Genomic DNA, 26,769 nt, shown 5'->3' on the forward strand with positions numbered 1-26,769 from the left:
CATCCTAGGTAAGCTTTTAGATATTCTAGATAAGTTTTTAGCACATTTGGTTTGCAATTTCCCTGAACATTTAAAGTTTATAGAGTTTGCATTGATAAACTGTTTCCTGGGACTGGAGTCGTTGCCATGGTTACCAGGGGCAGGGATGTGGCATCTCACCGTCCCACACCCACAAGTCAGGACAGACAGCTTAGGTTAAGGTTATCTCCGAAGAGACAAAGAGCTTCCCACCCATAGCCCACATCAATACTTCTCAATCTTAAAATTTATTACAAAGCCACAGTAATCAAAACAGCACAGTACTAGCACAAGGACATACCAATAGAGTCAAAATGAGAGTTCAGAAATAAACCCTTATAACAATGGCCGATTCAATTTTGACGAGGATGCCTTCTCCATTCAATGGGAAATGTACAGTCTCTTCAACAAATGGTTCTGGGAAAACTGGATATCAATAAGCAAAAGAATATGGAACACAACATATATAAAAATTAACTCAAAATGGAACAAAGTTCTAAATTTAAGAACCAAAAGTATAAAACTCCTAGAAGAAAACATGGGGAAGGATCTCAAGGACCTTGTGTTAGGTAGAGGTTTCATATACTTTATAGTCAAGTCAAAGTATGAGCCATAAAAGAAAAAACAGATAAATGGGACTTCACCAAAATTAAAAACTTTTGTGCCTTAAAGGACTTCATCGTGAAAGTAAAAGGATAACCTACAGATTGGGAGAAAATATTTGGAAACCTCCTATGCAATAAAGGTTTAATATCCAGAATATATAAAGTAGTTCCCCAATGAAAAGCAGACAAGTCAATTAAAAATGGGCAGAAGACATGAAAAGATATTTCTTCAAAGAAGCTATACAAATGGCTAATAAGCACTTGAAAAGATGCTGAACAGCATTAGCCATCAGAGAAATGCAAATCAAAACCAAAATGAAATATCATTTCACACCCATTAGAATGGCTTAAAAAAAGAAAAAAAAGGAAAGGAAGTAAGTGTTGCAGAGGATGTGGAGAAATAAGAACACTCATTTCCTGCTGGCAGCAATGTAAAATGGTGCAGCTGCCGTGGAAGATAGTTTGGTGGTTCCTCAGTAAGCTAAGTGTAGTTCAAGCTAATTATAAAACTACCATATGATCCAGCAATCTAATCACAAAGTATATGCCCCAAAGAATTGAAAGCAGGGACTCAAACATATATTTGCACACTGATGTTCATAGCAGCATTATTCATAATTGCCAAAAAGTGGAAGCAGCTCAAGTGTCCATCAACAAATGAATGTATAAACAAAATGTGATATATATGTACAATGGAATGTAATTCAGCTGTAAAAAGGAATGGAGTTATGATATATGTGACAACATTGATGGTCACAACACTGATGAACCTGGAAGACAGTATGCTGAGTGAAATAAGCCAGACACAAAAGGACAAATTTGTATGATCTTACTTATAATAAATGATTAGACTATGCAAATACCATACAGCTTACCAGGGGCTGGGGATGGGGTAGGGAATGGGGAGTTAATGCTTACTGGGTTCAGAGTGTCCGTTTGGGGTAATGGAATAGTTTCAGTGATGGATGGTAGTGATCATAGCATAACATTTGTCAATGCAATTAACACCAACAAACTACATATTTGAATGTGGTTAAAAAGGGAAATTTTAGGTTATAACCTGTTGCTAGAATAAAAATGTCAAGAAAAATCACAGGACTGTTCAACACAATGAACCCGAATGTAATGGACTATAATTGATAGTATAATTATTATAATTTTACTTCAATTCAAAGATACGACATTAATGGAAAGTGTTAATAAAGTTAAGCTCGTGCATGTTGCAGGGGAGAGATTTATGGGAACTCTGTATTTTCTGCATGATTTTTCTATAAACTAAAACTTCTCTAATAAAAAATAAAAATAAATAAAAATAAACTGAATACAAATAGTAATAAAGAGTCTATACCAGTGTTTCGTCGTTTTGGCACTACTGGCATTTTGGGCTGAATAATTCTTTGTTGTGGGGGACTGTAGGATATTTAGTAATATCCATGTTCTCTGCCCAGTTGATTACAGCAGCATTTCCCTAGCTGTAACGACAAACTGTCTCCAGACACTGCATCAAATGTCCCAGGGGTGAAGGGCAAACTCACCCCAGATGGGAACCATTGGTCTATAGTAGAGAGAGAAAACAATCATTCTTTTTCTTAAATACAGAAGTAAAAGAGTTACTAAGAACTGTGAACAAATTCCATGACAGGCTTAAAAAGAAATTTTTTTTCAATCGCTCTGTGTCCATTTGCTGTGCATTCTTCTGTGTCTGTTTGTCTTCTCTTTAAGCAGCACCAGGAACCGATCCTGGTACATTCTGGAGTAGGAGAGAGGCGCTCAATCCCTTGTGCCACCTCAGCACCCTGGTCTGTCATGTCTCTTATTGTCTCTCCTCTGTGTCTTTTTTTGTTGCATCATCTTGCTGCACCAGCTCTCTGCTTGGGCTAGCTTGCTGCATGGGCCAGCACTCGCGCATGGGCCAGCACTCGTGCATGGGCCAGCACTCCCGCATGGGCCAGTTTGTCTTCACCAGGAGGCCCCGAGAATAGAATCCTGGACTTCCCATATGGTAGATGGGAGCCCAATCACTTGAGCCACATCTGCTTCCCAGGCATTTTGATTATAACAAATCAACTTACTGATACAGATAATCCTTTTCCAGATGAATTCACTTACCATACATTGAAAATATTGACCAGAATTATATTTTATTCAACTCATTAAACTTTCCCTGATTTCCACATGAGAACAAATAAGTAGTCAATGAGTAATTGCCAAATATAGGTAAAACTAGCAACCCCTATGGTATTGATCCTTTAAAGCCTGAGATTTTTGTGCATTGTGTTTTTCTCTATCTCCTGATCCATTACTCCAAACATGCTTCTTTGTAGAAGTCTTTACTCTTATGTACCTGGCAGGTCCAAGAATGAAAAGGATGAGCATTCTTGACAGTCCAGATCAGGGGTTCTTATCACTTTTTGTTCCATGGACCCCTTTGCCAGTCAGGTAAAAACCACGGACCTCTTACTAAGTCTACACTATATTGTATATTATTTAATAAATATATCACATCCGCACGAACACATCCCCACAAGAATTTTTTTTTTATTTCAATTCAGGCCTCACAGACTCCTTGTTAAAAATTCCTGGTTTAGATGTATCTGAGACAAAGGGGGACTCCTACTACAAGGAATTGAGTGTCCTAACAGATCACAATGGGTGTTTTTTGTTTATTTTTGAGGTACCAGGGCCCAGGGATTGAACAGGGGACCTGTACGTGGGAAGCCGGCGCTCAACCACTAAGCCACTGTCAGCTCCCCGGAGTTGGTTTTTTCATTTGTTTTGATTGTTGTTGTTGTTTTGGGAGGTACTGGGAACTGAACCTGGGCCCTCCCATATGGGAAGCAGGCACTCAACCAATTGAGCCACATCCACTCCCCAAGGGTTTTAAAAAGAAATAGAAGTCTTTACTTTCTTGCTTTGTTTTAAGTAAGAACTTGAAAGATCCTATTTTGTCAACAAAATTTATTGTAAGTGGGAAAAGTGTTTCAGGAACAAAGAAAATGTTAGAAATAAATCAAAGCCATTAGGAAAAAAATATGCTTGAGCACAAGCTTATGCATAGGAGACTAAAAAGGAAAAAACCTGTTTTTGTAAAAAAAAAAAACACGAAAACAAAAAAAAACCCTCAAATATTTGTCATGCCCTTTTCCTAGGTTCCTTTATCAAGATAACTTATCAACTTTCACTCATCAAGATCTCCTCAGACCTTCAGGCCTTCAGCTTTTTTTTTTTTTTTTTTTTAATTTTTTTATTTTTTATTGACTTTGTAATAATATTACATTAAAAATATATATGTGAGGTCCCATTCAACCCCATCCCCCCACCCCCCCTCTCCCCCCCCCAACAACACTTGTTCCCATCATCATGACACATCCATTGGATTTGGTAAGTACATCTTTGGGCACCTCTGCACCTCATATACATTGGTTCACATCATAGCCCATACTCTCCTCCATTCCATCCAGTGGGCCCTGTGAGGATTTACAATGTCCGGTGGTTGCCTCTGAAGTACCATCCAGGGCAGCTCCATGTCCCAAAGACGCCTCCACCTCTCATCTCTTCCTGCCTTTCCCCATACCCTTCGTCCACTATGTCCACTTTTCCCATTCCAATGCCACCTCTTCTATGTGGACATTGGATTGGTTGTGTCCATTGCACCTCTATGTCAAGAGGAGGGTCAGATTCCACCTGGATGCTGGATGCAATCCTCCCATTTTCAGTTGTAATCACTCTAGGCTCCATGGTGTGGTGGTTGTCCTTCTTCAACTCCATCTTAGCTGAGTGTGGTAAGTCCAATAAATCAGATTGTAGGTGCTGGAGTCTGTTGAGGCTCAGGATCTGGCTATCACATTGTCAGTCCAGAGATTCAAATCCCCTAAATATATCTTAAACCCCAACATTAACTGCACCTCCAGCACATTGGCATGAAAGTCTTATGAAGGGAGATCCCATCTGAGTCCAGATTCATCACACATAAACACCATTTCCAAAGAGGGGCCATCTGCCCTGGTAGTTAACCCCATCCGGCCTTCAGCTTTATGCTCTCTCATTAGGTCTATTTCAACTGCTTCCTAACTAGTGCCTACCTTCAGTTTCTCCCATTCTTTTCACCCTCTACCATCCTGAAGAGTTTAACATACTTACACAGGCTATGTGGGACTACCCAAGGCACAGAGATTATAGTTTCCACTATTCAGCCTAGAATTCAGATAACTTCACCATTCGCCCTAAACTAAGTTTGGAGCCCTATTTCCTAAATGCTCCTTCCTTTCTATTCCACAAACCATGTATGTTACCTTGGCTATTACCCACAACCCAAACTCTGTAGGCAATTCCCCTGCCTAGAATGCTCATTCGTCCCATCTTCACTAGAAAGCCTGATTTAAATCGCACCTCCTACTCTCAGGCGGAATTAACTGTGGCATAGTCAAAGTCCAAAGAATTTTGTTTAGAGCACTCACAACTGGCTCTCTTACTAACCTTCTTCCTAGAGGCTTAGAGCTTCAAAGGTCTGATTTGTCCTCCAGGTAGTCCTTGGGCATCTTTGTAAACCACTTTAAAAAACATGTGTAATTTAAATTATACCTCCTTTAAAGATAAATCGATTTCCCGCAAAAATATTTACTGAACCCTTAAACAATTCAAGCCGTGCTAGATGCTGTAAGAGATAGGACTGCCTTCAGGGAGCTTTTAACAGTGGAAAGATAAGGACAATATACAAACTGTCTTGTTACAGGGATTTGGAAGCTTTATGGGGTGGAAGAATAGGAACAGCCTCTAGAGAAAGGTTGTGTCTGAGGTAGGATTTGCAAGTAGGTATTGCCTGTGATGTGTGAGCCCTGCAAGCACAAGACACATCCTGGGGTAAGGCAGGGCGGGGCCCACCTGGGAACAACAAGCAGCCTGGTGGGGCTGGCTGCCCAGGGCTGGGGGCTCTGTGCAGAGCAATACTTTCAATGCTGGAGCCAGAGCAAATGCTAAGCCTCAGAGGGACCCTGTATCTGCACTCACGCAGGGAACGCCCCTGAAAAATTCTAGCCTGCGGTAAAATAACAGCTGTACTGAGAAAAAATAATCTGGCAGCATAGATGAGGCAAGACACCATTTAGGTGAGACCCAAAGGGGGCAGATTGGAAGGAAGAGCAGCCTTGCAAATGATGGTGATGTAGAATCAACAACTCACTCACAAATACCTCGGAAAGCAAGAGGCAAGGGTTGACAGAGAACTGGGATCCCACACAAGGTGACTAGTTTCATTAAGGGAAGCAAGAAAGCTACAGCAAAGGAATGGTGTGAAGGTGGGTGAGGAAAAACTTAACTGTCACTAAGTATTAAACTTTCAGAACATAAAAGATATGAAGGAAGAAATGGAATATATTTCAAATGTGTAAATGCCCACTGCATTCAACTCAACTACAACAATTTTTTTTTTTTTTGAGGCACCAGTGGCCAGAGATTAAACCCAGGACCTCGTATGTGGAAAGCTGGCGCTCAACCACTGAGCCACATCAGCTCTCCTGAGTTGGTCTGTTTGTTTTGTTTGTTTTTAGGAGGCACTGGGAACCAAACCTGTGGGCTTCTCATGTGGGAAGCAGGCACTCAACTGCTTGAGCCACATCTGCTCCCCTTTCTTTTTTTTCATTTTCTTTTCTATGTTTTATTTATTTTTTGTTTTAATTCTTAAAATTTTTATTTGTTGTTTTTTCTACAATGATTTTTAATGTCTAGAAAATAAAAGCTCCAATTTATATTGCTTATGTCACACTCACTCATCAGCTTGACAAACCACATAACCTTCTGTAAACATGTTCTAACAAGTAGGAGCTACTGTGTAATGTATACCTTACCAAACCAACATGGAAATGTCGGAAACGTTGATCCTGTTGCTCTAGATGTCAGAAAAGTTCACATGACACATATGGTTTGTCGTTTTTCCTGTGTACAGGTACACCAGGCAACGACCCAAACAGGTGAGTCAGTGTAACAGAAAGCCAGCCCACAATTTCACTGGTTAGTGAGTCATAAAGGAAGCGATTCCAAACCTAAGCAGCAGCTTAGAGTGACTTCAAGAAGTTTCTCAAGCCATGTGATCAGTTTTGGAACTCATCATTGAGTCTGTTTGCTGAAAAGAAAAAAAGCTAAAAGCAATTTCTAAAAGCTAAAAGGAAACCTTCTAAAATGTCATAATACTTCTTAGAAGTATAAATCCAATAAGGAAATCAAATTATGAAGTGAGACAAGCACCTTCCCACCCATGCTGTAAACACTCCATTAACAGTGTGGTCACAGGCTGCTTGTTCAAACTTTCTACCTGATGTTAATCACATTATCTCATAGGTTAAATTATACTTGCACTGAAGCTATCCTGTTCAAGTACCAACTTTCCATTAAGTACCTAAATACAAGTAGAAAAGAAATAGTAAACAACAACCTAAATACTCCTTCCTTTCTATAGAGTCAGAAACTACAATACAGGAAGCTTTGAATCCCAAATGCTATCCCTGTTTTGTGCCGGCTTGTTCTTATTTGTTGGTTTGTTTTAGCCTAGATTTTTTTCTTTGTTGATTCAGTATATAATTTGCAAGGAATCTGGGAGTAAATAGGTTGAAATGTGAAAACAGAAATCAAAAAAAAGTGACACAGTAACACCAAGTAACTTTCCACTGTATATGCTTCTATTTCCCCATCCCATATCTCCCATAAAACTCTTATTTTAAGAATAATGAAAAAAAATTCTTTCCTTCACAATTCCAACACACATAAAATTATACACAACTTTCCCCCTTTTATACTTAAATCATTACCAACAACTGGGTCAGCCCCTGGAAACTTGCCACAGCTATCAGTAAACAAATTTTCATAGGAAGTCACTAGCTGGGGTGGTTCCACAACTTAAAAAAAGAATCATTTCTCCTATAGTTCACTTTCACTAGGTTGTTTTCATAAACACTTAACACTGGCACAAAATGACCCAATGAAGGTGACTTTCACCCTTATAGATCTTACTTAAGACTATAAATAGGACTCAGGATAGGGGCAGAGTGGTTTGGTAAGAATACCATTTAAATGTTCTGCAATAAAACTAACTTTACCATTGGTTGCTATGTCACAGAGGCAACTTTTTCCTTTTAATTACAAAAATATTCAAACATATAGGAAAGTAGAGAAGGATATAATGAGCACAGACCCTTCATCTACATTTACAATTCTGAACATTTTGTCATATATTCATGTGTTTTTATCTGCTTGTTTTTGCTGAAGTATTTCATAGTATATTATAATCACATTTCCTCTCTAAATAAATCAATTTGAATCTCTAAAATGATAAGGCTAGTTTTCCTCATGACTGTAGCATACCATTATCACAGCTAACAAAATAAAAGTAATTCCCTAATATCATTTAATACCCAGTTCATATTCAAATTCCTTTGGGTTAATAATCTTAAGCAGGGAAGCAGATGTGGTTCAACTTATAGAGTGTCCACCTAGCATATAGGAGATTCCAGGATTCAAACCCAGGGCCTCCCGGCCCGTGTAGTGACCTGGCCCACACACACACAGTGCGGCTGCGCAAGGAGTACCATGCCACGCAGTGGTGTCCCCCACGTAGGAGAGCCCCACATGCAAGCAGGGTACCCTACAAGGATAGCTGCCCTGCACGAAAAAAGCGTAGCCTGCCCAGGAGTGGCGCTGCACACAGAGAGCTGGCACAGCAAGATGACGCAACAAAGAGATTCCTGGTGCCACCGAGAAGGTAAGCAGACACAGGAGAACACACAGTGAATGGACACAAGTGAGCAGACAACGGGGGGCAGGGGATAAATAAAATAAATCTTTAAAAAGAAATAAAGTAAAATAATCTTAAGCAATTAGAACTGAGAATAGGAAGTTACACCAAAGACTGGTCACAACACTCAATCTGTTTTTCTATCAAAGGAAGATACTTACATAATTTCCTTATTCTTGCATGGAGTTAACATATCAGGAAAAATATCCATGCTCAAAATATTCATCCACCTTATATATGGCCACAAATACTGCTATAGCACCAGAAATATTAAACCATTAAGTAAAGAAGGAGAGAGGGGAAAAGTATCCTAAGGAAAAAATGGCTGGCATAATTTCTCAGACACCAGGTTATTATATTAATCAATTAGTTTCTCTCTCTTTTCTCTTCTGAATCACTCCTGGGTCTAGAAAAATGCCCCAGCTTCCATTATTCTTAGAAATGAAACATTCAAAAACCTTTCATTCCTCTGTCATCTCTTACAGTGTTCCTGTAATATGGAAGGTTTTGACAAAAACAATTTGATCCTTGCTTGCTATTTTACCTTCCACCCATTTTTAAATCCTCTTTTGCAATCTAATTTCCCTCCCTTTTATTCATTGAGAATGCTTTTTTGAAGATCATCAACTTCGTCTTAGTGACCACTAAAGAGACACTTTTCCCAGAGAGCAGCCTTATAGTGATAATCTCCCTTCACCCAAAGGTAGCCAGGCAATCACCCTCTCCACTGCCTAAGGCGCTCCTGAAAGATCATCTTTCTGTCTTTACTTTCTTCCTGGTAATTTATTCAGAGATGGGAATATCACCTCTATGCAGATGAGTTGTAAATTTGGAAAGTTAAAGACCTATATACATCCATTTCAGTCTCCCTAGGGTCAGAAGAATATAAGCAGGGAGCTGCATTTGAAATGTGAGAAAAGCAAAAACTTTACTCAACCTACTGGCTAATCCTAACAAATCTCTCTTCTCTAGGAGAATTAGAACTTCTTCCTTGAATCTAGCCTTTCTACAAAATAAGAGGGAGGAAGGCAGGCTCTGGAACCATTAATTCTAGACTTAAATTTCACTTTTTAGGTGTATAAGATCAAGAGATACTAAACACCTCTGAATCTCAGTTTCTGTCTCTGCAGAATGCACAATAATATATAACCCACCTGACAGGATGGTTGTGAAAGTTAAGTAAAGAAATTAAAGTAAAATGCCTATTTATCGAAGTGCCTTGGAAATAGTAAGTACTAAGTAAATTTTAGCTTTTTGTTAACTGTAACCCAAAAAATTCAACTACTGGAAAAGTGGTTGTTGAATATCTAATATTTATTAATGGTAAACCCACAGCTGAGATAATGTTCCTTGACATAATATAATAGTTCTTAGAACTTTTTAAAAGAAAGTTGGGTTATTTTCCATTTTATCACATACATTTTAACCCATACAACAGAAAAAGTACTCAAAGTGTTGCTCAACACTAGTAGTTACTTTTGTAAATGAATGATGATTCATGCTAATTAAACTTGCAACCCAGGAGAATAAAATTAGCTTGTTTCAACATTTCCTTTTGTTCAGTAATTACAATTCAAGGTTATGTTACAGACCACATTACTATAATTTTGCCCAAGAGACAGACATTGTACATCCCACATTTTTAAAGACAGGCACTGCCGATATAAATCCAGGTGTCTGCTGAATCAAGGGCCTTCCAGACTATATAAGCAATTTTTTACCAACATTATGCTCAAGTGTCACTTATTTCTGTATATACTGCAACTAGAAGGGAAAGTACTGAGATCATTTTAGCTTGTTAAAGATTCACCGGATTTGCAGGAGGATGACAATTTAAAAATAGAAGCCAAACGTGGCTGGAGTTTATCTCAGATATGCTTATGTTCAAGTAGCAATTTGTGCATCCATGATGACAGTTATCTGCTCATTCATGATGACACTGAATGGGGAAAGTTTCATAAACCCAGGCAGAATTCCATTATTTCCTAAATTGGTAGGACCACAGATACACAGACACCTGACATTCTGATCAAAGCTTTGTCTCCAGAGCAGGGATTCTTAATTAACCTTTTTTGTTCCACGGACTCCTTTGCCAGTCAGGTGAAAACCACAGACCCCTAAGTCCACACTATACTGAGTGTTATTTAATAAATATATCACACCCACACCAACACGTTCCCACAAGAATCATGTTTTTTGAATTTCAATTCAAGCACATGGACCCCTGGTTAAGAACCCTTGCTATTCAGAGGGTCTTGTCTGTTGGTAGGCTGTCTTTCATATGATTTTTATGACACAGGAGACAATGAGCAGCTAACATTTATTTAGTACCCATCATGTGCCAATTATAGTGCTGAGTCACTTACACAAGTTAGATTTAATAGAATCTTCATAACAAACATTTTCTAAGGTAAATCTCTATTTTATACATTAGAAACGTGGAGTTCAGGTGGTTAAATAACATTCCAGAGGCAAAGGCAAATCCACGTTTTGGAGGGGATTATAGCTTGTATTATTTTTAAAGAGAAAAAATCAAGTTATGAATAAAAAAATCAGGTTAAGGCCCCAAAAGGGGCCTGTATAAATACAAGGAACTCCAAAGCATGAGCTTTAGGGAGAACCAACTTGGTGTTTCCATCTACAGACATTCTTGGCTACAATTAAGTTGCACAAGGTTTGTTTACCTTTAATTTTAAAAAAATATTATAAATAAATTTTTTGTTTCATAAGTTAGCATAGAAGAGAGGGATGGGAGTAAAGAATGAGCTAGCAATGTGTGAAAAAGTACCAGACAGTAACTTAGATGTTCTGAATATGCAGAATACAAAAAAAAATTCTGAGTTCTTTACTGTACTTTCCATGGAAATCTCTGCCCTTCTGGTAGCAGTGAGAAGTTAGAAAGTTGAGATAAAATTTATCTGTGATACATTTTGAATAAAGCTTGCGGAAAAGCAATGATCACTGTTCTAAATAGTATGCCAATTTTTTCAAGGGGCTTCTTTGCTGTTAGCAAAATAGGTGATGCTGACTGAACACATTCTTTTTCTTAGAATCGATTATTTATTACACCAAGAAAACTTCTTTTACCCAAAATTGAAAACTTATTTTGCCAGAATAAGGAAAGATTTTATTTTCCCAGAGCACAGTTGACGTTAGAATTCAGAGTAAGGGGAATCTTTTTACCCGCAATTCAAAGTGCAATTCTGATACGAACTTATGTTATTTTTTTTTTTCAGTTTACTGAAATTCTTTCTTTTCACATGAGAAATTTCATGAATATCTTTGATGTAAAATATGAAAAAGGCACTCTGAATTGTGAGTTCTTAAAAACTGAATACGCGTGGGTACAGCTGCGCAAGCTGCCTAGGCTGTGCAATGCACAACTCCACGGAACACCATTTACAGAGATCACGAAGTGAGGGGCATTACCTGGCGCAGGACAGTCCAGCAGCACTGACTGGAAACGGTCTACTGACGGGAAGGAATGGCCAGCTGTGCCAGAAAATAAGGACACGCTTGAACAAGTGAAGGGGACATGTCAGAGAGACATCTGTGTCAGCTTGTACCCAAATGGGCAAATCTGGGACAATTTGAAGCATTAAAATAAAAAAAGAACAGTAATATAACCCTTGCACAAAGTAAAAATCCATAAATTCATAATAACAACAGGTAAGTAAATAAATAAATGGGTGAAAAGGAAAAGAACTTCTTTACAATAGAATGACAACACATCTAAAGAAGGAATAGGTGGAGGTAAAAAAGCACCAATTTCCTAATAAAAACCAAATCAGACAGAAATCCTCAATGGCTATTCAATCTGGGCAGGGTGGCAGGGAAAGAGAGAAGGAATAAGTGACGTATAGTCTCATCTCAATTTCCTATTAATCACAAAAGAAAATGGTAATGATATAGCAGGGAAACCAGGTAACCATCTTCTCCATATTATCAAAAATTAACATCACCAACAAAGGGCATGCAAACCTCCCATGCCTCCAGATGTGACTCCCTGAGAACACACCACTGCTATCCAGCCCAAAATGCAAAACTGGAATCTGGAATCTAATCGTAAGGAGACAGAGACCTGTTCTATAAAACTTACCTGGGTTCTTCAAAAAATGTCTATATGACAAAACACAAGAAAGGTTGAGGGACTCTGCCAGCTTGAAGGAGACATTGAAGGATTAGGGAGTTATATGCCACTTTCTCTCAAATGGGTCAGAAAAAATAGTGTGTTGTGTGTGTACCGGGAGAGAAAGAGAGGGGAAAGGGAGGAATAGAGCAAGAGAGCAAGAAATAGAATAAATGATATAAAAAGTGACAAAATGTTAAAAATGTCTAGACCAGGGTAAATGGTATATAAGGGAATACATGATACTATTGAAATCTCAGAGAGTTAAAAAAAAAAAAAAAAAGAAAAGCTGCCAAAAATATTTTGAGAGTCAGTGTTTAGCCTTTTTTAATGAGCAGCAAAGTAATTCAATTTGAAATTATTAGTGCAAAATAAAGAATTAACTCCTTAGAAACATTTTACTGTAACCATCACCATTAACATTTATAGGGCACTTATTAAATGGCAAGTACTCTGAAAGGTGTTTCACTTCCATTACCTCTTTTAATTTTCACCACGACCCTAAGAAAAATGCATTATAATAACAGCAATTTTATAGATGAGGAAATTAAGATTTAGAGAGATTTCATAACTTGCCCAAGGTAATACAGATAGTAAATGGCAGAACCAGGAAGCAAACTTAGTCATTTGATAATACAGCCAGTGGGCTTATTACTATCACTATGTTAAACTTATTTCATTATTAATTGTTGAATATTTTTACTCAAAGAGCATGAGATTAATTTCAACCCATATGTGACAGTTTGAAACACTTTTATAAATCCCAAATAGAAACGAATCCATTTCTATAGGTGTGGGACCCTTTTTGACTGGACTACCTCAGTAAGCCGTGACTTAGGTTGAGATTCCACCAGCTTGCTGAGTCTGATAAAAACAGAGACACACACAAAGACACACATAGGAAAAGGGAGCTGCCATATTTGATTTTGCCATGTGAGAGAAAAGACTCCAGTTTCACCCACAGCTGAACTGTAAGGAGAGAAGCCCCAATAGGCTCAAAGGGCTGAGGCCCAGGGAGAGTTAAGCCACATGCTTGATAGCTTGCAGCTGAACTCTGGAAGAAAGCAAGACTGATATAGAAAACCCAGAAAGAAGGGCACCAAGGTGGAAGGGAAAATGGACGTTAAATGTGTGGAACCAAAGTAAATGGGGGGTAAGAGAGGAGTTTCTTGAGAGTACACAAGGATGGATATAAAACATGTAATATTACACCATAACATATAAGAGATGACAGACTGATAATGTAAACCATAATGTAAAACATAGGATAACTAAAAATGTAAAGAACTGTGTATCCTAAAGTATGCACCATAATGTAAACACAGATGTCACCTTGTTAGAAAGCTAATGTCTCAGACTCTGTACATCACTTTAAGTAAATATGATATGAATAGGGCGTAAGAGTATCACTGTGGAAGGGAAAAGGTTTTCTGGTGGATGTGTGGGAGTGCTGTATATTATATATATACATTGCTGTGGTCTAGGACTCCTGTGAAGAAAAGCTGAATAATTAGGGGGGGGGGGGGGGGAAAAAAAAAAAAAAAGAAAAAAATAGGATGTGGAATTTTTTCAAGTCAACATTCTTTATCTAAGTTCTTTATCTAACTTTATCCAAGTTCTTTATCTATCCTTTAAACTCATCGCTATATGCCATTCCCTAGTAAGGGACCATGACATTATATTGGGCTTCAAATTTCGGGGAGTTCTGGATCACAGAGTGTTTCAACAATGGCAATGGAGGGATACTGGTATGGGATACCAATGACAGGTGATATATGACTGACAGGGAGCTGTACAGAACATATGTCCAGGGTGCATGGTAATGTTTGGATATACTCATAGTGGCAACAATTAAAAACCACAGTAGGGGGGGTACTGGGTTCCTGGCCAGTGGTGCTCTGTCGTGGTCCCTAGGGGAGCAGCGACAGTCTCCCAGGTACAGTGGTGGGGACCGGGAGGGAGTGAGGGTTCAACAGTGAGCCCCTGATACTAATGACTATGCTTGTGAGCTGATAAACCCAAAATAATAACAAGGCCTAGAGCAACTTTGTGCCTGGGAATTTCCTTCTGTCAGCCTTCATGTTACTCAAATGTGGCCAGTCTCGAAGCCAAACTCAGCATGTAAATGCAATGCCTTCCCCCCAGCGTGGGACATGACACCCGGGGATGAGCCTCCCTGGCAACGAGGGACCACTATCAACTACCAACTGATGATGCAACTGGAAAATGACCTTATACGGAAGGTTCAATGCGGATCAGCAGAATATCCATGTCTACATAAAATACCATGACTTTAAAATGCTGTTTGACCTAAAGTAAGGGGGAAATGGAAAGGAGAAATGAGTTTATATGGCTACGAGTTTCTAAAAAAGAGTCTGGAGGCTGGCAGAAGGTTTGCCCTCATGCACAACTGAGCAGAGTCAGAGAGACAGATAAAGCAGATACAACCCCCAGATATTGGTTCCTTTGAGGGCTAAAGAGACCCATGGGAGTTATGGTCATGGCCGATGGGGTTAACTACCAGGGCAGATGGCCCCTCTTTGGAAATGGTGTTTATGTGTGATGAATCTGGACTCAGATGGGATCTCCCTTCATAAGACTTTCATGCTAATGTGCTGGAGGTGCAGTTAATGTTGGGGTTTAAGATATATTTAGGGGATTTGAATCTCTGGACTGACAATGTGATAGCCAGATCCTGAGCCTCAACAGACTCCAGCACCTACAATCTGATTTATTGGACTTACCACACTCAGCTAAGATGGAGTTGAAGAAGGACAACCACCACACCATGGAGCCTAGAGTGATTACAACTAAAAATGGGAGGATTGCATCCAGCATCCAGGTGGAATCTGAGCCTCCTCTTGACATAAAGGTGCAATGGACACAACCAATCCAGTGTCCACATAGAAGAGGTGGCATTGGATTGGGAAAAGTGGACATAATGGACAAAGGGTATGGGGAAAGGCAGGAAGAGATGAGAGGTGGAGGCGTCTTCGGGACATGGAGCTGCCCTGGATGGTGCTTCAGAGGTAATCACCGGACATTGTAAATCCTCACAGGGCCTACATGATGGAATAGAGGAGAGTATGGGCCATGATGTGAACCAATGTATATGAGGTGCAGAGGTGCCCAAAGATGTACTTACCAAATCCAATGGATGTGTCATGATGATGGGAACGAGTGTTGTTGGGGGGGGGGAGAGGGGGGGGTGGGGGGGGGGGGAGAGGGGGGGTGGGGGGGTGGGGTTGAATGGGACCTCACATATATATTTTTAATGTAATATTATTACAAAGTCAATAAAAAATAAAAAAATGAAGAAAAAAAAAATGAAAAAAAAAAAAAACCAAAAAAAAAAAAACAAAAAACAAAACAAAACAAAACAAAAAAAAAAAAAAAAGAAAACCCAGAAAGAGACAAGCCTGGTTGCCCTCAGCTGAGCTCCAGAAGACGAGATACTGGAGGGCAAGGCAGAGACCTCGGCCGAGATCTGTGGCCATCTTGCTTCACCATGTGGCAGGTGACTTTGGTGAGAAAGCATCTCTGCTGATTCCTTAATTTGGACATTTCACAGCCTCAGAACTGTAAGCTTTTACCTCAAATAAATCCCCATTATAAAAGTCAACACATTTCTGGTACTTTGCATCAGCAGCCCTTTAGCAAACAAAAACTCCATATAAGATTCTATAAATTAGTAAAATATGCATGATACAGGGTTTCCTCTACTAATTAAACTTAGACCACAAATAAACTAGAGACATAATTGATATTTCTGCTGTCCAATGTTTACTTTATGCTCTTTCTTCCAAAGTCTAATAAATATATTCTTAAAAAGAAAATATATCCCACTAAAACTTCTGAAAAGATCTTATCAGGATTCTCGAGTCTCCATTTTACACCAAAAGCCAAAATGCATCGCCTTCTTGTTTACCTGTTAACCTACAGGATTATTATTTTTAAACCAATAAGTCATTCAATTGGTCTTCGTTTGTAAAGCAAGTTTCTTGGTGCTGTGTGCCCAAAACAAAATGATTAACTACATCTAGTTTTACCTCAAAATGCCTAAGCTTCTTGGCGAAGCAATTCAGGAAGAATACTTACAACACTGAGACTGGCACTCATGAACATCCATTCTATTTTGCTTAATAGCAAATGACCTCACAAACCATTTGGTCCTGTTTCATGTACTTCTTCCTCTAATATATTTTCTCTCATTTTATGTAAAGTTGTGTGATCTTAGTGTACATGTTTCCTTTTAGTCTTCGAACCTGAATTCACTTTTTAAAAGAATGTTAGTATTCACAACATGATGCCTGGTTTCCCGGTCAAGTGTACTGTCATCTCCCTTGCAGATAAAGAGTAAGTTTCTTCCCAGGGAAAGGTGAACAGCTGTCAGTAAAGATATATTCAAAGCACTAAGACATCTGCAAGTACCTATAGGTGTTTTGAGGAAATCTTACGCACCCTCTAACCATCTGACACTGTGGCTGTCCACTCCAGAAAGATGTGTTTCCAACCTTGGCCACCTACTGGAACCAGTCTGGGAGCCTTTAAAATCTTGATGACCAGCATACATTCCAGACCAATTAAGTTAGGCTGTGGATCCCAGGCATCCGTTATTTTTAAAGGTCCCCAAGTGATTTCAATGTGTAGCCACATTTGACAACCACTGCGTAGATCGAACATGCACAGCCACAGAGAATGTTATTCTTTGTGCATAAAGCTAAAGGATTCACAGAGATTGTTTAGAATTGATCTTTCTTATTAAGGAATGGATAGTCCAATTGGATGGTGAAAAGATGTGCATACATAAGAAAAGGTACCTAAGCAACGACTAAGGACATGTGCCAAAGAAAGTGGTACATGATAAATACACCAGAGACCACGCTGGGACAGTAGGGGACATCTGCTGTTTCTTGATGCAGTGGCAGGGTCTCAGAAGCAGCATGGCTAGGAAACGACACTCAGCAGGAGGTGTTATAAAGGAGAAATTGTCCATTATGCTTGGGAACAGTGGGATAACTAGTTAGCGTGAAAGATCCACTTTTGAGAGTAGAGAAGGTGAATCTGGAGAAATAGGCTAGAACTGGCCTGTCAAGAGCTTTCAATAAGAATTCAAAGAATCCAGGGCAGCACAGACTCTCTGAAGGAATCTGAGGAAATGATAAAAATCAAAGTATTCTTAATGGAAGACTGACTTGACAGGGCTATTCAGAATGGTCATGAGGGAAAGACTAAAAAAATCTACCAACTGAAGAATACAGCAGATTAAATAAAATTGTATATATGATGAAAGTCTTTTTATAAGTTTTTATAAATTCGGGTTATTATCAGTTTTAAAGGTTTACTAAAAATAGCACATGGAGAGCAGATGTGGCTCAGTGACTGAGTGCCTGTTTCCCATGTACAAGGTCCTGGGTTCAAAACCCTGGTACCTCAAAAAAATAAAATTAAATTTAAAAAGTCCAGATCTCACCTATTACAGGAACTACTCTCAGGACAGTCTGGGCAGGTCAAGGTTATATTATTCTCTGCCCCTAGGAAAGCTGCCCTTCTTTAGCTTGGCTCCCAAATTCATGGTGTAATACTTAACTGTAACTATATATCCTCCTTCTTCTTGAAGGCTACCCTCTGAGCACTAGGTAATATATTCCAGAAGAGAGAAATTATTTTTCTTTTAATTTTTCTTAAGCAGGAAAAGAGGCTTTTGAGAAGCTCAGTATTCCCTCAGGTCACAAAGGTAGTAGGAAAAGATGCCTAAAAACCAAAGTGTACCAAACCATTCATTCATTCATTCAATATGTATGAATTAAAAACCCACCATCCGCTACTGCTTTAGACAGTGAGAATATAGCAAATTCTCTTTTCCACAAGGAAAACTCCCTGGGCATTTAGAGGTTTCTCTCAAAAACACAATGGGAGTCTAGAACTAACTAACTGATAGCTAACTGATTAAAGAGTACTGCTACTGACTTTTTAAAAATTGAACAATAACAGAGGAATGATCAAGATTGTGTGTATAAGAAACTATAAGTAGAAGAAAGTATAGAGGAATATAAGCTTTTTTAAAAATCTGTATTTTTTAAAATATGCAAATTTTTATTTTAAAAATGCCTTCATTACAAAGTTAAAATCTGGAGAGGCTCAGTCCTCCACCACACCCAAAGCCTTGATAAATAAGCAACAAAGCTAGTTCTTCATTTAAAAAGAACACTTGTCTAACTTCTAAGAGGCAGTACAATCATCAGGTTACTATAGTATCCAGGTTAGTAAATTTGCCTCCCTGTCCAGAATTTATAAGTGCATTTATAAGTCACCACTACAGAAAAAAAAATTTCAAGCCACCAGGTGTAACCCAAACTCCTACAACAGTGCTCAGTAAAACTTTTTGAACGGCATTTGTTGAAATGAAGAGAGTTCAAAGAGAGGTGAGAAAGTAGTATGATCTTTATTTAACTAAGGCTATAAAGTCATCTCAGTTGCCTGTGCTCAAAAGGCCTAGTTGAAAAGAGAGACATGTATAGTATATCTGAACTTTCAATGCAATATTTTTGAAAACTAAAACCACAATGCCCATTCAGAATCTCTTATGAAAACATTACATCAAACTTCACAAAACAATTTGCAAGTTTTACACAGCCATTTGAACTGGCTACATGTACTGATTTTTTAATATTAAGACTACAGAGACATTCATCATGTTGTGGAATTTTCATCTTATAAATGTTATAAATAAATATTGTAATTATAAGATATTTATAATATACTTATAACTATATAAGAATTTGAGTTTAACTACATGTGTTAATTAGAATTACTATGAAATATTAATTTGAGCTTTCATTGGTCAACAAAATAACCATACAAAAGGGTTTTGATTCTTCTCTAAGTTTTTCTACTCTTTGGTTTATAGGCAATTCCTATTTTTCCATTGTAGAGTGAAAAAGAATAGTATACTCATATCTCCTTCTCTCTGCCTTTTCTTGCCCCTTGAGAAGAGTCTTACCAGCATAATGTACTGGAATCTCTATCTTTGGCCCAATGACATAGTGCCCCTCTTCCAAGCTATGGGCAGTGATGGTTGTCCACTGGCGGCACGAATGAATCAGAAGATAGTCGTTTTCTCGCAGCCCTTCTACGCATTCTCCTGGAAAACAGAATTTTATATAAGACACTTAGAATTAGCCATCTATTTACTCGATACCCTACACTGAATTTCCATTAGTTAAGTTCACTAATGCAGAAGTTGATAGCTCAATCTAAAATGAAATAAAGTTCACCTCTGAACTAGCAATAAAATATATATTCTATACCAAGGTGACAATGTACACAGGATTTTATCAAGTGTCTTCCATTTATATGCAAGCAGATTTTTCAAATACCTTATTATAGCTAAATGATCATACTTCAGCGATTATAAGTCATTTATTGAGTGCCAACAATGGATTAAGCACTGTATAGGTGCTTTTCAGATACTTTTTCATGTAATATGATAACTTTATGAGATAGGTATTTTTCCTTCTTTGCAGGTGAGAAAGATCAAGGTGTAGAGTGCTAAATAACTTGTCTAAGCTCAGAGACTTAATAAACAAATAACGGAGAATTCAAACCTAGGTCAGACTGATGCCTACGCTTATGCTCTTAATCACTGCATTATAACTACCAAAGATAAGTAATAATCTCATCTCTCTGTTAAAAGAGTATCTGAAATTAAGCCCCACAGTTCCTTTTAAATATTTATGTTTTGCCTGTTCTGTTTGGCCTCCTACAAAACCTCCCAGTCAATTAAAAATAGTAAAACTTTGTAGAATACAAATGAAAGTATTTTTCATTTTAATATTTTGTGAAGTAACTTTTTAGCATTTGAACTGAGAAACTACTTGAAAAGAGAAATCCATTCCACTAATCCTAGTTTAGTAATTTTAAAAGCTCAAAGAAGATACCGGAAAAGGCTTAATTCCTTTATCCAGAAAACAATTAGTCTTCCCCTGTTTCGATGTTTATTATATTACAATAATTAAGAGTTACTAGTGACTTGGTTGTGGTGTTTTGTTTTTGTTTTTTTTTTTTTAAGATTTATTTTTTATTTATTTCTCTCCCCTTCCTCCCCCCACACCCTGTTGTCTGCTCTCTGGGTCCATTTGCTGTGTGTTCTTCTGTGTCCACTTGTGTTCTTGTCAGCGGCACCCAGAATCTTCTCATTTTGTTGCGTCATCTTGCTGTGTCAGCATTCCATGTGTGTGGCACCATTGCTGGGCAGGCTGCACTTTTTTTGCACTGGGCGGTTCTCCTTATGGGGCGTACTCCTTGCGCACAGGTGGGGGACACCCCTGTGTGGCAGGGCACTCCTTGCGAGCATCAGCACTGCCCGTGGGCCAGCTCATCACATGGGTTAGGAGGCCCTGGGTTTGAACCCTGGACCTCCCATGTGGTAGGTGGACATCCTATCCATCGGGCCAAATCTGCTTCCCTTGGCTGTGTTTTGAAGTGGCATTTATAGATTCCTCAAAAATTCTTTCAAGTTTTACTACTTTTAAAATAAATATACTAGGAGGCTAAAATGATGAATTTGGTTATCACAACCATAAACCATCTAATTTGTTTCCAAACCAATAACACCCACCTGTAAAGCAATGCAGTGGATACCCTTATCTCTGCTGTAGGTCAAAAGCTGTATTTTTGTAGGGGACTGGGAGGAAAAAAACAGACCCTGATATATCTTCAACAGCGAGTGGGGGTGGATTTGATTCACTGGAGGAGGGTAGGGGCGAGAATGAAGAGGAAGATGAAGAGATTTTTCAAATCAAACTCCCCTGCTCTTCACTAGTTTTTTCACAGACACCTTCTATGGGCCACTGGTACTTAAGAGCCTTTTGTATCCCTCAAGTGTGTTAGGGCAGAGAAAAAAAATCTAGAATCACTTCTCCAAAAGTGAAAGCATACAGCCCCCAGCCAGCAGTGGGGCAGGAGGGTGGGAAGGGCAGGTATACACTGCGGCTGAGGAGTTTATTATAAGCACGGACTTTAGGGTCAAGCAGGCCCGGCCTGAGTCATTGTTCAACTACCCACCACCACGTGGTCTTGAGAACCATCTTCTCTTCTCCTGTCAAGTGGGGGTAACAATAGTCCCTGCTTCGCAGAGTGGTTGTGAAGACAGTAACAGGGAATGGCATGCCTGGCACCAAGTCTAGCATTTTAGGAGTCATCAGGAAACTTCAGCTTTTAGTTTTATTGCATGCTTTATATACATTCTCGAATTTAATCCTTCTATGAACAACTGTATTTGGGTGTATTATCCTTTTACAGCTGAGGAAATGACTTTCAGAGCAGTCAAGAAACTTGCCAAGCCACAAAGCTAATAACTGACAGGAACTGATTGAACCTCAAATCTTTCTATGTTTCTCTGATCTTCCAACACCTCCCCACCCCATATCTTGAAAACCACCAACAGTAATGCAAGAATCCAGGAGAGGATGGTCTTCTGCTTCAAGGTTCACTCATCCACTCAACCAATACAGCAAGCACCAACTGTTCTGAACACTTGAGATATGTCAGTGAACAAAACAAAGATGTGTGCTCCAGGAAACTTACTATATAATAGGGAGGACACAGACAAATGGAAAACTAAGAATTAGAAGATGAAAGATACTATAGGAATAAGAAAAAACAAAGGGTAAGAAGATCAGGAATATATAGCAGAGGGAGGCAGTTTACAAATTTATCCTTTTTAAATATCCCTCATTTATTTATCTAACCAACATTTATTGGGATTTAAATTCTATCTTTTATACACAAGGCAATGGGGAATGGACAAAAATATAAATCAGACTTGACCGATGCATTCAAAAAGCTGGAATTCTCATTGGTGAGATGTAGTCATTCAGATGTAATTTTATAGTATGACTAGTGCTATCTATACAGGAAGAATAGGGACTCTAGAGTAGGGATGGGGACATGCAGTGGGGAAGAAAACTGGTAAAGGGAATATATAGCATTTGAGCTGGTCCTTCCTTTCCATCTAAGTTGTACTTAGTTGAGAGGAGGCAATGGGGAGCCACTGAAGAGTTGTGGATAAGAAAATGCTCAAAGCATTTAGGAAAATTAATCTGGCAATACAATATAGAAGATGGATTGGAGGAGGGAGAAACTGGAGCCATGGGGCATATGCAGGGAACTCAGAGGTGAAACACACATTCAGAGAAAAGAGAAAAATGTGGTTTTCTGCAACTAACTGGTTACATCATAAAAGCTGTTTTAATTTTATTCCATAGTGGGCTCTAAAGACACAGCCAAGAAACAATCGCAGTCAAGTTCATCAAAATGAAAATTTAACGTTCTATTCTATTGCTAGCTGGTGTAGTAAATACTAGCAAGAGGATTCAGAGCGATTTTCAAAGCCATAAAATAGTAAGAAACCAATGCCTATTTTTAACCTATGCTTTTGTTGTTATTGTTGTTCATAACTGTGTACCTGCTTTAGGTTAAAGAATTTCACAAAAACTGTCAAGAAATAAAACTTAAATGTAATCACTTAAAATATCCTAGGGTCAGTCACCAATAGAGACACTATGTTAAATGAATCCATAAAATAAATACTTTTTAATGTATAACACACTAAAATGTATAAATTTAGCTCAGGGATATAGCAACTAAGAAGTCTTAAGAGAACTGTGTGTTAAATTCCAAAATACATTAATGTCATCCTGAAATTTTCCCACATCTAGCAAGTTTCAGGGATATTTACTTACCTGGTTTGACCTTGACCCCTCAACATTAAGTGATACATCCTTTGTAAAAATTGGTTTCAACACACACAGGGGTTCTTAACCAAGGGCCCTGCATGGAAGATTTTAGGCAGTCCATGCACTTGAATTGAAAACAATCAACACATCTTTATTTTCTCTGACCTCTAACTGAAATCTAGCATTTCCTTCACTTATGACTGTATGCAATAAATAAATTACAGTAGTATTCATTTCACCTGACTGACAAATGGGTCCACAGAACAAAAAAGGTTAAGAACCCCTGCACAAGTGTAACCAGAACCCACAAAACCATTAAAGTAAATCTGCCTCAAAAATCAGTTTCAGGGCAGGCATGGTGAGCTGACACAACAAGAAGACACAAAGAGGAAACACAATGAGAGACAACAAAGCAGGGAACTGAGGTGGCTTAAACGATCAAGAGCCTCTCTCCTACATGGGAGGTGTCCCAGGTTTGGGTGCCAGGGCCTCCCAAAGAGAAAACGAGAAGACACAGAGAGTACACAGCAAATGGATACAGAAAGCAGACAGTAAGAGTAACAATAAGTGGTAATGGTGAGGGGGAATAGATAAAATAAATCTTTTTAAAAAATCAATTTCAAAATTTAAAATAAATATTTATAGTCTGGACACGTACAAATAACTTTCCTTTCTCCTTCCTTGGCTTTGGGCCAATGCATTCTCCTAATTCATCTCGCTGATCTCCCCTTGTTACCTTCTTTGTTTTTCCCTCCACTTTACACTAGCTGATACTGTAGGAGTTAATCAAGGTTCCTGCCTTAGCTGATTTACCCTTCCTCTCTCATTCACAATTTTCTAGGCTTTTCAAGCATTCAACTAGTTATGGACAATTCCCAAATCCATGCTACAAGTTGCTAACTTCTATTCCGAGCTCTGCTTCCTGACTTCTAACTACCTTCTGTTTATTTCTACCTAGATGTCTCCCTGCCATTCATTCAAGCATCATATATCATTCAACAAACACACTGAGGACTAACTGTTCTAGGATTTGGCAACATAGCCGTGGACCAAGTACCTACCCTCATGAAGCTGATCTCTTAGCCAGATTTTCAGTCTCCAGTTTTTTACTCTTCCAATTTATTTAAATATTGCTAACAAATAATTCTTTTCAAAAATACCACACTGCATCTTATTCCTTTGCTCACATGCCTTCTGGTTCCCATTCATAAAAATGAGGCCTCGATTCCTTGGCCCAATGCTCAATGCCCCCATGACCTAGTTCCAGAGAGAACCTTCTCTTCCCTACACCCTACACCAGAGCCCAAAGGAACAATTCCCTGATCCACATATATGCATCTGGGCCCTTCTGGTTTCTCTTGATCCATCTACTCAGGTCCTAACACTATTCACTCTTGAAAGGCTAACTGAAATGCTACAGTCATGAAGATTTTTCCTGATCCTAATCCTAATACTGGTCACTTAAACTATATTGATTTTGTAGTTTTGTTTATATTCTATACATAATTTGTAAATTTGTCTTAGAGCTATGAGCACAGGGAACTTAGATTGAATTTTTATGTTTATACATATTTAAAATGACATTATAATAAAAATAATTGAACACTGTGGGAGTTGCAGCATTCTTTCCATTTAAAACTGGCCTATATATCACTGAGTTTGAGAAACATGGCTATAGCGTTTAGGAAGCCAAATATTCAGGACAATAAATGCTGTTGGACGAGATCCTCTCTAAACCATTCATCGCTAGTGCCCCCAGTAATGCAATGGAACAGTTCAGACAGCCTCAGGTTTTTGTTTTCTTTTTTAATATTTTAATACAATATGTTAATCTTTATTTAGAAGATTTCACCCCAAGACATCGAATCTTCTGTTTTTAATACTGTTTGTAACTATTTTAGCTTTGCCTGAACTGACCTTAATTCATTACAATTATCATTACAATTGAATATAACTGAGTTACTGCAGTAACTGTAGGGCTCCTGTGTACGAATTACTTAACTATTTAGTTATACGGCATTTCTTACAGAACTTGTGTCTATTAACTGCTTGTTTTTCCCTAAAAACGTGAAAATGAAGTACAGGTGTACTCAGGTGGGAATTTAGAGTGATAATTAATAGTGTTTTGTTCTATCTGTTGGCTTACTGCTGAGTATGCTATTAAGGTTGGAAATGACTCAAAGAACAAAAGAAACATACCGATGTTTGTTTTGCTATTCTCATGTCACAAACCCTAGTTAAAAAACAGAGAAAAGAAAAAGATTATGTGATTTTACATACTTCTCTTTAGGATGGGATTTTAGCAAGCAGTAAATTAAAATATATTTGATTTTCCATACTTGTATCTCTTTGTTCTCAGTACTGTAGCATTAAGGAAGGCTTGTGCTTTTAAACCGTTCAGCTCCTAGAATACCTGACTTTCCACTTTGCATACAAATATATATTATACTGCTGACTTATTCTTTTTTAAAGTATGCTTTTATTCCCAATAAGCTTGGTTTCTTCTCAGAATCTTCATAGGACCTTGTCTAAGGTGGCTATTCAGTAATTTGCTGGCTGACCAATAAAGCGCTACTGAAATTATTTGTTAATATATGTATAACGAGAATGAGATGAACTGAACTCCTCAGCTATGGACATAAACCGTTCCTTATGTCATAGCTAAATCTATCAACAATGGGCAAATGAATAGATTATGTGATTTCTGTGTTGACACTTACTACAAATCTAATTTAACGGCTGTGTGTTATTTTACCAATCTTAAAAGTCAAGCTGGTCACCGGATAACATAATACTTCCTCACGGTAATAAATGGTGTTGCTTAATTTTAATTATGCATTTACTTGACCTTACAGTCCTTTCTTATGTGGAAAGAAATCCTACTAACCCAACTAAATACTGAAAATGAAGCAGGCTGGTTAGGGAATCAATAGACAGTTCTGAAACCTGGTAGGAAAGCCCACATGCACTTCGGTACCTCCAAGATGGCTGCTGGAAGTCCCGTGAAGTTCCCCCATTTGGAACGAGATTTCCTCCGGAAGCCAGGAGAAGCCCCGGATATTCTCCATGGGCCTTATCATTGGGCCTTCCTGGGGGATTGATGGGTGGGGTAATCAACCAAAACAGCAAACAGGAATCCTCCCATCATCAGCAAAGGGGCAGAATAATTAATGATTCAAAAAGCAAGCACAAAGGCCGAACTGGCTCTCTCTTGCCTTTGACCCCTGTTCCTGCCTTTTGCCCCCTATTCTGGCCTTCTTTGCTCCCTGCCTAGAACAAAACACATAAAACCTGGGCATTTATAATCTATAATGGGGAACTGCAGTCTATAAATCAGCCCTCTTTATCACTTTTCAGCCTCTTCCCTCTCTACCTGGGACCCATGATCTGTTATTTTCTCTCATTTCTCTTCCCTCCCTTCCTAAAAAAATCACTGGTCTAACTAACCCAGCTTGCTCTCAAAATTCATTTTCTGTGGCTTAGCCAAGAACCTAG

At 38.5% G+C, this 26,769-nt stretch overlaps 1 protein-coding gene across 3 annotated transcripts in view; it reads right to left on the reverse strand.

The window, feature by feature from the left end:
• The window catches only part of GAREM1 (GRB2 associated regulator of MAPK1 subtype 1), a 203,988-nt gene that overhangs the window by 115,483 nt on the left and 61,736 nt on the right, over nucleotides 1–26,769 (reverse strand). For 2 of the 3 annotated variants that reach the window (XM_004478997.4, XM_058277599.2), the window contains exon 2: nucleotides 19,539–19,679. In XM_004478997.4, the coding sequence (XP_004479054.1) occupies nucleotides 19,539–19,679 (141 nt within the window). Of the gene's footprint in view, nucleotides 1–19,538; nucleotides 19,680–26,769 lie in introns of those variants that run through there. The other variant, XM_004478999.3, reaches the window with a different exon arrangement.

The sequence above is a fragment of the Dasypus novemcinctus genome, chromosome 16 (genome assembly GCF_030445035.2).
Source record: "Dasypus novemcinctus isolate mDasNov1 chromosome 16, mDasNov1.1.hap2, whole genome shotgun sequence".
NCBI lineage: Eukaryota > Metazoa > Chordata > Mammalia > Cingulata > Dasypodidae > Dasypus > Dasypus novemcinctus.